The sequence below is a fragment of the Rhinopithecus roxellana genome, chromosome 9, assembly GCF_007565055.1.
Source record: "Rhinopithecus roxellana isolate Shanxi Qingling chromosome 9, ASM756505v1, whole genome shotgun sequence".
Taxonomy (NCBI): Eukaryota; Metazoa; Chordata; class Mammalia; order Primates; family Cercopithecidae; genus Rhinopithecus; species Rhinopithecus roxellana.
The window spans coordinates 7,356,346-7,369,857 of NC_044557.1; the positions used below are offsets into that span (position 1 = coordinate 7,356,346).

Genomic DNA, 13,512 nt, shown 5'->3' on the forward strand with positions numbered 1-13,512 from the left:
ATAATTCCCTGCCCTTAAAAGGACTGCTGTTGAATCAGAGACAAACCCCATGTAAAACCAAATGTGATACAAGGTAGAGGCTATTAAGGGTAATAAGAGGTACAGATAAATTGTTATGTGAACTTAGGAAAGAGATGACTTCTAGGGAGATGAGAGAAGGAAACCCATTCTAGATTTAACATTAAGAAGGACTATGTCAATTGCTTACTCACAGGACGATATCCTGATAACCTGTTTAAAAGTTATCAGATGTCACTTCAGACTTGAATTTCTTTTTTTTTTTTTTTTTTGAGATGGAGTCTCACTCTGTCACCCAGGCTGGAGTGCAATGGCGCAATCTCAGCTCACTGCAACCTTTGCCTCCTGGGTTCAAGCGATTCTCCTGCCTCAGCCTCCTGAGTGGCTGGGATTACAGGTGTGTGCCACCACTCCTAATTTTCACATTTTTAGTAGAGATGGGGTTTCACCATGTTGGCCAGGCTGGTCTTGAACTCCTGACCTCAGGTGATCCACCCACCTCGGCCTCCCAAAGTGTTAGGATTACAAGCATGAGCCACCGCGCCCAGTCCAGACTTGTATTTCTAAAAAAGGGAAGAAAAATATGTATTCGTGTAATGCTGCTGTGCCTTACCTGTTAAGATTATTGGGGTAGGGTAAAGAGCTTGAAAACTTCACTGTTCCATTCAAGTCTTCGCTGACAACAATATCCACCTCACTCTTCTGCCGGACTTTCGAATGCCTGCAAATATGAATCTTGTTAGGTGCAGTCACACGTTGCTATGACAGGGACACATTCTAAGAAATTCATCATTAGGTGATTTAGTCCTTGTGTGAACCTAACACAAACCTAGATGTTTTAGCCTACTACACACCTAGGCTATATAGGACATCCTATTGCTCCTAGGCTACAAACCTGTACAGCATGCTCCAGTACTGAATACTGTAGGCCAGGGTAACACAATGATAAATATTCGTGTATCTAAACATATCTAAACCCAGAAAAGGTACAGCAAAAATACAGTATTATGATCTCATGAGACCACTCTCATCTATGCAGTCAATTGTTGACTGGGATGTCAATGAAATATACAGTTATACACATCCCTATGACAGCACTCAAGAGCCACTTTACATTTATAATATCAGTTTACAACTATACAGGAGATTTATAGCCCCAATCTTTTGGAATAACAGTCAGTTCATTCACATTGAGTCAGGCGGATTCTTTGAGAGTTTAAGACTGGTCAGGACTGCCTGAATGAGTTTTTGAAAAGCAACCTTTAGCAGAGTCACTGACCATCTTGTGCCCAGAGTTCTGCAGACAGTACTACTGCCTCCTTATCTCATCCTTGGTTTTTCCTTCTCATTTGCTCTGTCTTCTGTTTCATCTACTACACACTCTTGTGTTTTGACAGAGGTTAAAACTGGGACTTCCAAACCTAGATTACACTATGTACACAACATTTACATAAAATATGCAAAACCTACGCACACACATAGATACTTCCCTCTAAATGTACACAGCTAAATACTGTTTCTAAGGATAAATGAACTTATACATTTCCCAACTTAGGCAACTTCTTGGGGTATCTGAAGTAGTATTTGAAGGTAAAAATAATTTTTTTTCTGTCACCCAGGCTGGAATGCAGTGGCACAATCACAGCTTACTGCAGCCTCAACCTGGTAGGCTCAAGCAATCATCCCTCCTCAGCCTCCTAAGTAGCTGGGACTACAGGTGTGCGCCACCACACCCAGTTAATTTCTGTATTTTTTGTAGAGATGGGGTTTCGCCATGTTGCCTAGGCTAGTCTGAAACTCCTGGACTCAAGCAATCCACCCACTTTGGCCTCCCAGAGTGCTAGGATTATAGGGGTAAGCCACAGTGCCTGGCCAATAAAAATAATCTACATGCAACTGGCTTCAAATCTTGGTAATAAGAAGAGTAATTTGAATAATACTTCATAGATAACCAAGTATTCTGACACAGATCATTTATTCACTTAATGCTATGACAGGCCCATGTGGCAGACATTATTTTTAGTCCCCCAATTTGGACCAAAGGAAATGATAATCAAATGATTTGTCCAAGGTCACGCAACAGAGTAGCAGAATCAGGGGCTCAAACCCAATGTCTGGTGTTCTTTCTATTCTGTCTGAATGTCCAACTATTCTCAAAACATCTGGGAAATTCAAATAAAAAATGCTTTGCTCCAAACAATTTTCATTGGCAAGTGGTGAACCAGCCTATCAGGAGCACACTGGAAAGCTAGAAGAGCCAGAGCATTGCAGAGGCTGGTGCTTTACTGCTTGAGCTGAAACTGACAGCTGTAAGTCAGGGGCTCCAAGACTTTCTAATTATCTAAGTGTGGAATAAGCCTCTGCTAGAAAACTTAAGTTGTTGATGGGAAATTTAAAAAGGACCCAAAATAAGATGCTTATTGCTTGGGCTTGTCCTAAAATGTATTTTAAAGTGGCTTTATAATAGAATTGTAAAGCCCAAATTGCATTTGTGTGGAAATCACTATTTACCTGCCATCTGAGATAAGACAGTGAAATTTTTTAAAAGTTGCCCAAAGCATTAAAAACTAGATTAGTCCACAAAACAGCTCCTTATTGGGTTTCAGAAAAATCTACTTGAAACTGGCCACCTGGCCCTCCAGCACTGATGAGGGAAGCTCTAGGAAGATGGCTCTGCAGACAACAGATTTCCTATGAGGATGCTGGGCCATTAGGAATGTATTTTCAAAAAGCACCTGCTCTTCTAGTTCTAATGGATTTTAACTCATCTTGTCATAAATAAGAGAAATGCTCAACAAGTGACCAGAAGAAATGTAATAATTCCTTTAGTTAAAACCACTATAGATGTGCAGTGAGCCCAGATCATGCCACTACACTCCAGCCTGGGCAACAGAGTGAGATTCTGTCTCAAAAACAAAAACAAAAAAAACACTATAGATGTACATGTAATTTAAAGCAATTTTTATAATGCATACACTATAAAGTGTGACTATAAATTAATGAACAAATTCCTCAATATTCCAGAACTTATGTAGCTAAAGAAGCAATGCCTGTTTTAAAATAAGTCACCACAGTGGGGCAAACTTTGCCATTTCTCCAAACTCAGGGCAGGGACCTCCTTCACTGGGAGGTAAACATGGAATTGAATAGACTGCCATCACCTAAGACCACTTTTCTGGAATTGATTTCAAAGGATACACTTTATTCTTTTTTTTCTTTCTTTCTTTCTTTCTTTTTTCTTTTTTTTTTTTTTTTTTGGTAAGACCACGGAGTCTTGCTCTGTTGCCCAGACTAGAGTGCAGCAGTGCGATCGTGGCTCACCACAATCCCCGCCTCCTAGGTTCTAGCAATTCTCCTGTTTCAGCCTCCCAAGTAGCTGGGATTATAGGCGTGTGCCACCACGCCCAGTTAATTTTTGTATTTTTAGTAGAGATGGGGTTTCATCATGTTGGCCAGGCTGGTCTCAAACTTCTGACCTCAGGTGATCCACCTGCCTCGGCCTCCCAAACTGTTGGGATTACAGGTGTGAGCCACCATGCGTGGCCCACTTTATTCTTATAAATAAATATTCTCATGATGTACACACTTGTCCTCTGAAAACATTCATGTTTTATTTTCATTACTTCCAGAAGGTGACAATAGCCAGCGTTGGCAAGGATGTGGTGAAAGGGGCAGTGTCCTAACTCCAGGTGGAGACGTGTATTTATATGACCTTCCTGGTGAGCAGTTTGCTAACTAACATGTATCAAAAACCTTTACAACGTGCAAAGTCTTTAATCTGTTATTTCCCTTTCTAGGTATTATCCTAGGGAAACAACTGTGTGCAAGAATTTCCCTACAAGGATGTTATTCTTAGTGTTATTTTAAGAAATAAAAATTATCAACGTGCTTCCAACAATGGGGATAAGTTAAATGAACCACAGCACAGCCATCTGATGAAATAACAGACATTACAAATAATACAGAAAAACATAAAGCATTTTCGACATCTAGTTTGAAAGGCAGGTTGTATGAGGATATTATAGTAACCTATTTTTGTTTGTTTAAAAAGTACAAAAATATAACACTGAAGAGCCTGGAGACACAAAACTGTTCATAGTGATTGTTTTCCAATTATGGGATGACAGTTGATTCCTGCTTTTTTACTGTTTCCATATTTTCCAAAACACAAAAATGAAGCTAAGTTAATCTGGCAAAAATTAAGGGGTAATTAAACTGTGCAGTACTATTTAAGTTCAAAAGAATAATTTTTTGTGTTGCAGATAAATTGACTCAAAAAGAAATTCTCATGGTGTGAAAAGCTTGAAAGCATGTGCAGGACTGTGTTCAGATAATGCTACCATTAGGGTAAAAAAGAGGGGAAATACCAATGTACAAATAAACAAACATATGCCAATTTACTGGAACACGTAGCAAACATCCCTGGAAGATACGAAAATCCTGGAAGATATGAAAACGTTCTTGGAAGATAGCAGGTGCCTGTGGGGAGGGAAATGAGTGCCTGGGAGGCTGGTATGACTTTTCACTGCATACTCCCTTATTCTGGAAATTTGAGCCGCATGAACTTACTATGGTTCCAAAAAAATTAAAACTTGAGATAAGTAAATTTTGAGCAGCAATAGCATCATTTAAACTAGTGTGTGGCCTCTCAAGGAAAAATCCTAAATGAAATCTAACTGATTTGGGGAATATTCATTTTTAAATTATGCCTTTCAGTAAAATTAACTTTTTTCTCTTCTTTTCTGCCCCCAGTTCTTTATTTAAACTGACAAATAAAAATGGTCTATATTTATCATGTACAACATGATGTACACATTGTGGAATGGCTATATTGAGCTAATTACCATATGCATTACCTCACATACCATTTTTGGTGGTAATAATTAATTTTTACATAAACATCCTGAACAATGCATTATTTCTTTAATCAGTAAAACAAAAGCTAAATAATATAGAGTAATTCTACAAATCTTCATTGTATCCTTTAATTTATTAGAAAAATTTTTGTGTAATTTATTAAGTTCACAATTTCAGCTACATTCTTATGCTTTATGCTCAGTTTTTTTTTTTTTAATCTTTGTTTGTTTTGAGACAGAGTCTCACTCTGTTGGCCAGGCTGGAGTGCAGTGGTGCGACCTCTGCCTCCTGGGTTTAAGCAATTCTCCCACCTCAACCTTTCGAGTAGCTGGGATTACAGACGCCAGCCACCACACCCAGCTAGGGTTTTTAGTAGAGATGGGGTTTTGCCATGTTGGCCAGGCTGGTCTGGAACTCCTGGTCTCAAGTGATCCACCTGCTTCGGCCTCCCAAAGTGCTGGGATTACTGTACCTGGTCATGTTCTTACACTTTAAAACAAAAATTTATATTGAGGTTGTAGTAAAATTTGTCAACAATTTTCCACATATTTCCTCCTGACTTGTCATGCATACATGTGTTTTATTTCTGTTTACTAACACACAGCATTCTCAGTGTAAGTGCACATATTCGCACAATAGTCTTACTTCTGAATCCAGAGCAGATGACATTGACACAGCATTGTATTCAAAGATGTGAAGGCTCAGAATCCACATGAACACTTAACAGCTACTCTGTATCTATTAACAGGTCCTTGGAGCACAGACCGTCCCCCTACTCGTGCTAGATCCTGACAGGCCTTCCTCTCGGAAGAGACACAACACAGATCTCCCAGGCCCGGTGATGGGGCGCCAGGGAAACAGGGTATGTGAAGAGAAAAGAGCAGACGGGCTCCCTCCTCCATCCAGGTGCCCCGGCCCCACTCACCACTGCACAGGCTGCCAGTTGGGGAGGAAGGGCCGGAAGCCCGTGATGCACTCGAAGGCCAGGGTGCCAAAGCTCCAGTAGTCGACAGTCACCGTGTACTTCTGCTGCTCCAGCAGCTCTGGGGCCTGCAGCGACACGAGGGGGCACACCTGAGCTGCTCCTCTCATGGGGGACCACGGCAGGAGGGGGCGGCCAGCCAACTGCTTTCACCCCAGGCTTTCCTGGCTCCATCCCAGGGGGCACTGGCACATGCATGCAGGGCGAGGAGGGCACTCCAGGCATGTTTAGCGGGTATGTCATGCTACCATTTCTAAGACCTTTCTATGCCCCACTCACTCCAGTAAGTCCTGATGGAGGGGCTAAAGATTCAGGGCCAGAGTACATCACACAACCCTCACCGGGCTTTAACTTCTCCCCTTTAAAAATGAGAGTTGCAGGCCAGGCGCAGTGGCTCACACCTGTAATTCCAGCACTTTGGGAGGCCAAGCCAGGCAGATTACTTGAGGTCGGGAGTTTGAGATCAGCCTGGCCAACATGGTGAAACCCCATCTCTACTAAAAATACAAAAATTAGCTGGGCATGGTGGCATGCACCTTTAGTCCCCGCTACTCAGGAGGCTGAGGCACAAGAATTGCTTGAACCTGGGAAGTGGAGGTTCCAGTGAGCCGAGACCGTGCCACTGCACTCCAGCCTGGGCAACAGAGTGAGCCCCCATCAAAAAAAAAAAAAAAAAAAAAGAAAGAAAGAAAGGAAGAAAGAAAGAAAGAGAGAAAAAAAGAAAGAAAAAAGGAAAAAAAAAGAGGGTTGCAGCATTTCAGGCACTTATTGAAAATCAGCTTAAGGCAGGATGCAGTCGTGGGCGCTGTGTAGACATGGGAAGAGAGGCTACAAATGGTAAAGGAAAATGATGCCAGGGTGTCCACACCAAATACACACTTTAAGTGCTGGCTGAACCCCTGAACCAGGTACCATGTGGTTGCAGAAAAGGCCAGGATATTTAGAAACAGGCAGGGAAAATGTGATGCATGGCTGCTGCTAAGGCAGAGAGCTGGGGCGACCGAGGAAGGGAACACAGCATAGGCGTGCTGGGGGTGCAGACTGGGCTCAGCAGGTGGGTGGAGACAGAAAGGACCAGGGCAAGCAAAAGCACAGAGACAGGGTGGTGCATGGTCTGGTTGGAAATGTGAAGCTTAAGGAAGGGCCTAGAAGACCAAACCAAGAGAAGACATTCCGGGATGGGTAGGTCAACTTCTATGTCTGGTTAAGGACAGATGTTTTAGCTCATGTAAGTACATGACTTGACTCAGCTCCTGGTTAGAGCATGGGGTCCCCCTTGCTCAACTGCTGCTGAGCTGAGGAGGACTCCAGAAGGACCTACCGAATCACACATCATATGAACACAGGCACCTGAATCACAGTCCCCTGCGAGTCCTGCTCTGAAAGCTGCAGACTCCTTAAGTCAATCCCAATTGTGGAGGCTACTGCCATCAGCAAGCAACCTAAGACAGGTCTTGCTGGGCAGCTGTGCTAAGCTCTCCTGGAATCTAACTGCCCTATGCCTCTTCACTGCCCCTACCTCGCCCGCTATTCACTCCTGTTTGGTGTGATTCCTTCTCTACACAGTATCAGGAGTGGGCTTTCCAAAGAGTTGCTCTTTCTCCCACTTAAAACCTATCAATCTCTGCAGAGGTTTTAAGATAAAGTCTAGAACTTTAGCCCAGCCCTTAAGGCCCTTCATAATCTGTGCCCTACCTCGCTCTCAGCTTCAACTCAAGACTCTCTTTTCCTTTTGTGCTCGGTTTCAGCCACACCTTCAGGTCTTCCTGTGTGTGATCCCTTTGCATGGAATTCCCCCTCCTGTCCCCCACCTCCAGCCCTTTTCACCTCCTCACCCTTCAAGTCCCAGACCAGGCTGAGGCCACCCAATACATAATTTCACAACACCCTGCACTCTTGCTTTGTAACATTCACCGCAACTGTAATTTCTTAGTTATCTGCATAAGCATCACAGTAATGCCTGCTTTCCTCCTAAACTCTAAGGTCTGAAGGCAGAAAAGGGCTTCTCTTTTTTCCCCATTGCGCCACCAGCCCTGAGCACAGTGCCTGACACAATATTCTTGAATTAGTGACTCAAACAGAAACCTAATATTCAGACCAAATAATGTAAACAAAGAGTGGGGAGCTCAGAGCTCTGACCCCTCCTCAGTGGCCCCTGAGATACCTCATAGAAACTGTGGTCTCAGCCAGACTTAGTGGCTCCTGCCTGTAGTCTTAGCTGCTCAGGAGGCTGAGGTGGGAGGACCACTCGAGACCAGCATGGATCTGTTTAAAACCCTTTCCTTTCAGAGAAGACGCTGAAGCACAGAGAGGCTAGGAGATGGTGCAAGGTACATAAGCAGAGCCCTCCGGACGTCAGAGAAGATGACCACATCCCTTCACAGGGCATCTGGTGGCAAAAAATGCTGACCCGACCAGGTTATGAGTGTGACCTTATGCATCTCCAAAACATTCAGAGAGCAGGTGGGACTCAGGTGCTGGGAGTAAGGTGGGAGAGGAGCCCCACAAATGCAGAAGCAGGGAGGAGCCGACAGGCAAACAGGCAAGGCCCACTTCTTACCAGGTACTGCAGGGTCCCCACGAATGATGTGCAAAGACTGCCCTGATCCAGCTCCTTGGCATATCCTAGGTCAATAATTTTGTGTATTAACTAAAACAAAAGGAAGGAGAAATCTGAGGGTTACAAGAACACAATGTCCTTCTACAAGGAATCTGACTGCCTGGTGTTAGAGCAGAGGTATTTCTGAATTCCCAGGTACTATTAGATCCCAAACTCCCAAGGAGCTGCCAGATACACAAAAGAATGTCCTCGACATGGTAGATTCAAGGCAAAAGAAAAGGCATATTGTAAAAATGCTAGGCACGTGTCCTCCCACACTCTGCCACGCATCATCAGAGGGAAGCTGAATGAACAGAACAGGCACCAGCCCTCAAGATGGCTAAACCCAGACTTGAAACAGGAAGGACCGCACCAGCCTCTTCTCAGTAAATACCCTCAGTTCTCAAATCTGAGCACCACTGACAGGAGTGAGTGTGAACTGGAACAAGGGCGAGCCCTGTGGTAGTCACAGACCAGGCCTAGATGCTGAGGGCAGCTGTATGGGAAGGGATTAGGTGATCTAAGAACTCAGTCACGGCATTCCACTCAGCTGAGCCTGTGCTCACCACCCCAGCTAAACACATAGAGTGGGTAAAAACCGCAAGGTCAAGCTCGCGGGGCAGTCAACACCATGTCCGAGCCAGGTAGCCACTGAGGAGGCCACAAAGAGCTCTGGGGAAACTATAGGCTGGACCAGGCTCGGCAGCAGATGCCAGTCCCAGTACCTCTTCCCAGCCACATACACAACCAACTGATCACTGGTTTCCATTTAGCATTGAGAGGCGAGGCTCTTAAGGCAGATGGAAAACAAGTTGATTTCCAAGAAGCGCTAGTCCCAGAGGCTAGGGGTGGAGGTAGGAAGGCAAACATTATTTTCCTTATCAGATTCCTGCAACTTGAGCGACTAACAATGTAATCCATTCAAACCTGCCTCAATCTACAACAACTTTTTTGCTGAATTTTGTTTCAAATCAAACAGCATTCCCAGAGAATCAAAGCACAGGCAAGGAAATGCAAATACACACAAATATGCAGAGTGTGCTCCTTTCCTCCCAGGCCACTTCCCGGCGCACCCACCTGAGGCTTTCCAAGTCCCAGGAGCGTCACTCACCCTCTGTTCTCCTTGCTGCAGGACGATGTTTTCTGGCTTTAGATCCCGATGGATGATTCTGTTTTCATGAAGGTATCTAAGTGCAGAGGCTGAGGAAGGCGGTGTGGGGAGTGAGTTTTTCTTAAGCCTAAAAAATGCTTTTCATGACAGAATTGCCTCTCCTGCAAAAGATAAATGCTGCGTGCCCCTGAAACATACTCTGACTTGTAGCGCAACACCTCAGGGTGGAGGGCAGGGGCCCTGCTACATGAGGCTTAAACTTCCATCGGAATCCAGCTTACTTGAGCAAAGCACTCTTTGCCTTGCATCCATGAGGTCACCAACTGCAGCCTAGAGCAGTGCTTCTTAAACTATACTACCTGGACCAGCAGCAAACATGCTTGTTCAAAATGTGAAATTCTCGGGCCCCACCTGAGACCTCTGGATTCGAGTCTCAGGGGATGACCCCACCATCTGTGTTAACAAACTCTCCAGGTGATGCTGATGCCAATAAAGTTTTGAGAAGGGAAGCATCTTTGGTCTAGGGGCTCAAAAATCTAAATTCTATAGGGTAAGCAAGGAAGAAGGGCCCTTGGGGACAGAATCCTATGGTCATATGATTGACAGTCCCAAGAGGTCAGAACCGGCTTCCAGGAAGCAGCAGGGAGGCAGAAGAGGAGAACAGGGACACCTCCCACACATACAGACAGCCCAACACAGATTTACTATGTGCCCAGTTCTCTGGGAGGTTCTATGAAGGATATAAAATAAGAGGCGTGATCCCCAACTTTAAAGAGCTCAGAATCTAGTTGGAAGAAAGCAGACTGCACAACACTGGCTACGGAGGCATTTGATACCAAGAGCTTCTGCTGTGAGGAGGCAACATGATGATGTCACACAAGGAAGGAGCAGCCTGCAGCTCAGACAGCAAGAAGGACATGATTTTACTCTCAAGAGAGGGTGAATAACTTTGACAGACATCCTAGCTCACTGCACTATAAAAGAAAGAAATGAAATAAATACTATTGAAATGAGATAAAATTACTTTTATTTGGAGATGCTATGACTGTAGCCTAGAGAGCTCAACAGACTAAACACCAGAAAAAATTTAGCCAGTTGTCTGGAAACCAACAAGTCTATAGCTTTTCTCTATGTTAGCTATATCCAGTTGCAGTGGAAAAGAAAAAATATCCCATTTACATTAGCAACAAAAACTCTAAAACACCATGGGATACATGTAGCAAAAAGAGCAGTGTATGCAGGAAAGCCATATGGTATAAATAAAACAGTGCAAATAACATTAAAAGGTTTTCAAAGTTTATGTAAAAGATATTATAAGCAAAGCCAGAAGACAAGAGAGGTGGAGAAACAATATCCACAACGCATATGCCAAAGAGTAAAGATACCTAATAGATAAAAAGCACTTACAAATCAGTAAGAGAGCAACTCGGAAGAAAAATGGGGCTGGGTGCGGTGGCTCATGCCCGTAATCCCAACACTTTGGGAGGCCAAGGCGAGTGAATCACCTGAGGTCAGGTGTTCAAGACCAGCTTGGCCAACATGGTGAGACCCTGTATCTACTAAAAATACAAAAAAATGAGCTGGGTGTGGTGGCGGGCCCCTGTAATCCCAGCTACTCGGGAGGCTGAGGCAAGAGAATTGCTTGAACCCAGGAGGCAGAGGTTGCAGTGAGCCAAGATCATGGCCACTGCACTCCAGCCTGGGTGACAGAGTAAGACTCCATCTAAAAAAAAAAAAAGAAAGAAAAATGGGCAAAGAATGTCAAGTGGTGAGAACGCACAGAAGAAGAGATACAAATGGTGACAATTATATGAAAAGTTGCTTCATTTCACTGGTAGCCCAAGGATACTTACTGCATATCTTGAATGAAATCATTAGAAACAAACAGAAAGTCATTAGGAAATGGTAGAACAAATTATGGTAGTGCCACATTAGAACAGGCAAGTCTTGGGTTTGTATGTTCTGACTCAGAGGGATAGTTAATGGTATGATCTGTTTCTTGTTTAAAACTTAAAAAGACAAAACCACTAATACTGAGAGGTTTAACAATGAGCCCTCTCTATGCTGCCGCTGCCACCACCATTCTCATTCATTCTCTCTCTCTCCCTCTCTCTCTCTCTCTCTCCCCCGCCCCCCCTCTCTCTCTCTCTCTCTCTCTCACAGCAAACCAGGGAAGGGAAGACCCTTGAGGCCCAGGCAGCAATCCTGTCTGCTGTCATGGGCATGGACCTCTGTGCAGGGCAGCGGAAAAGCCTTCCACAGAAACTGAATGAGCAAACACGCTCTGCAAACGCTCTAAGCTGAACATTTCCTGGAAACATATTTAAGAGTCAAACTGAGAGCTGAACAACTAACTTCCACCTTATTAAAGGAGCTCCAGCTCAGAACATTAAGCTATATATGGTGAGTATCTCTTATCCAAAATCCTTGGGATCAGAAGTTTTTCGGTTTTTTTTTTTTTTTTTTTTTTTTGATTTTGGAATACTGGCATATTCCTAATGAACCCAAGCTTAAACACAAAATTCATTTGTTTTATATATACCTTATATGAAACAACTGAATTTTTATAAATGATTTTATAGTCTGATGGTAATTTTATACAACAGTTTTAATAATTTTGTGCATGGAACAAAGTTTGTGTTATGTACTTAAGTGTGGAACTTTCTACTTTTGGCATCATGTCAGTGTTCAAAAACCTTCAGATTTTACAGCCCTTTAGATTTTGGACTTCGGGATTAGGGATGCTCAATCTGTGGTGCCAGATCTCTCCTTACATCTGCTCTTTTAAGTCCAGGCTTCGACCATGTGGTTCCAACATTTCATACTGTTCCTTATTTTTCATCTCCTTCCTAAGTGACAGAGTAGATTAGCTTAGGTCCAATTAATATCCAGATGAGGTGAAAGACTCGCTGCTTTCCACGGGCCTAAAAAATTTTATTTCATCTTGTTCTCAATTGTGTTAATGTTTAAAGATCAATGCTTCTTATCATCACTTCTATTTTTGTTTTACTAGTTTTTATTTAAAATCAAAGCAAAGCATAATGAAGTAAATGAAGTATAAAAAATAGCTGCACTAACACAGCCTTGTGACGGGGATGGCACTGCTATTGAATATGAACTACTGGCTGGCAGAGAGCAAGGCCATGCGATAACTCAAAGTGTCTGTTAACTGATAGGTTCATAAAAGACCTGTGTTGGTATATGTCAGGCTGCTGAAGTGTATCAGGATATAATACATAAAAGTGTAGGTTCGTTTTTTCCAAAGCAGAATGTATGGAAGTTAAGATACTGTAATTTGTGCAAGTACACAAGCCCAGACTAAGACAAGGCCCCCAGAGCTGGAGGCATAACATCTCAAGGCAAAACCCAGGGCAGAAGCAGGTGAGATGTCCCCAGGACCCCCCAGTGTAAAGGAGGAGCATTCAGATCAGACCGAAGGCACCACTCTCTATGCCACACGGATTAGAGTTGTCACCAGATCTTCAGTGAGGAGGGGCAGGAGGTTGGTAACTGAATACTCTGACTACTATTAATATCTGTCTATTTTTATGCTTAAACAACTGTATAAAACAAACTTTATTCCTCATTTCGGGGTGGTCATCTATTCTCAAATACCTCTGTCAACTTAATAAAGTCCAGATTTAAAGAATCCAACAGGTATTGTTACACAAAGTTTCTGGGACTGAAATGTAAAAATTCTGATAGGCAAGTCCTCTTAAATGTACCCTGCAGAGAATAAACTTTCAAAACGCTTGGTTCAGTATCACTGTGCTACATTTTACAAAACAGTACTTCAGAGCTGAAGTGAAATGAATCAAAATTGTCTCAAGCCCAGAGAATCTAACTTTGTTTAAATTCAATGGAAAATGAGATATTGAGATAAAGAAAAATACTGTTGTATCTGGAAGTTTATTAAAAATCTAAATGCCTGGCAATAGCAATAAG

The 13,512-nt window shown here is 43.2% G+C and overlaps 1 protein-coding gene across 4 annotated transcripts in view; it reads right to left on the minus strand.

Moving 5' to 3' along the window:
* The window catches only part of IKBKB (inhibitor of nuclear factor kappa B kinase subunit beta), a 57,826-nt gene that overhangs the window by 16,731 nt on the left and 27,583 nt on the right, over positions 1 to 13,512 (minus strand). For all 4 annotated transcript variants that reach the window (XM_030937429.1, XM_010368039.2, XM_030937428.1 and 1 more), the window contains 4 exons: positions 9,568 to 9,656; positions 8,418 to 8,507; positions 5,801 to 5,925; positions 632 to 739 (listed from right to left, as the gene is read on the minus strand). In XM_030937429.1, the coding sequence (XP_030793289.1) occupies positions 632 to 739; positions 5,801 to 5,925; positions 8,418 to 8,507; positions 9,568 to 9,656 (412 nt within the window). The remainder of the gene's footprint in view (positions 1 to 631; positions 740 to 5,800; positions 5,926 to 8,417; positions 8,508 to 9,567; positions 9,657 to 13,512) is intronic.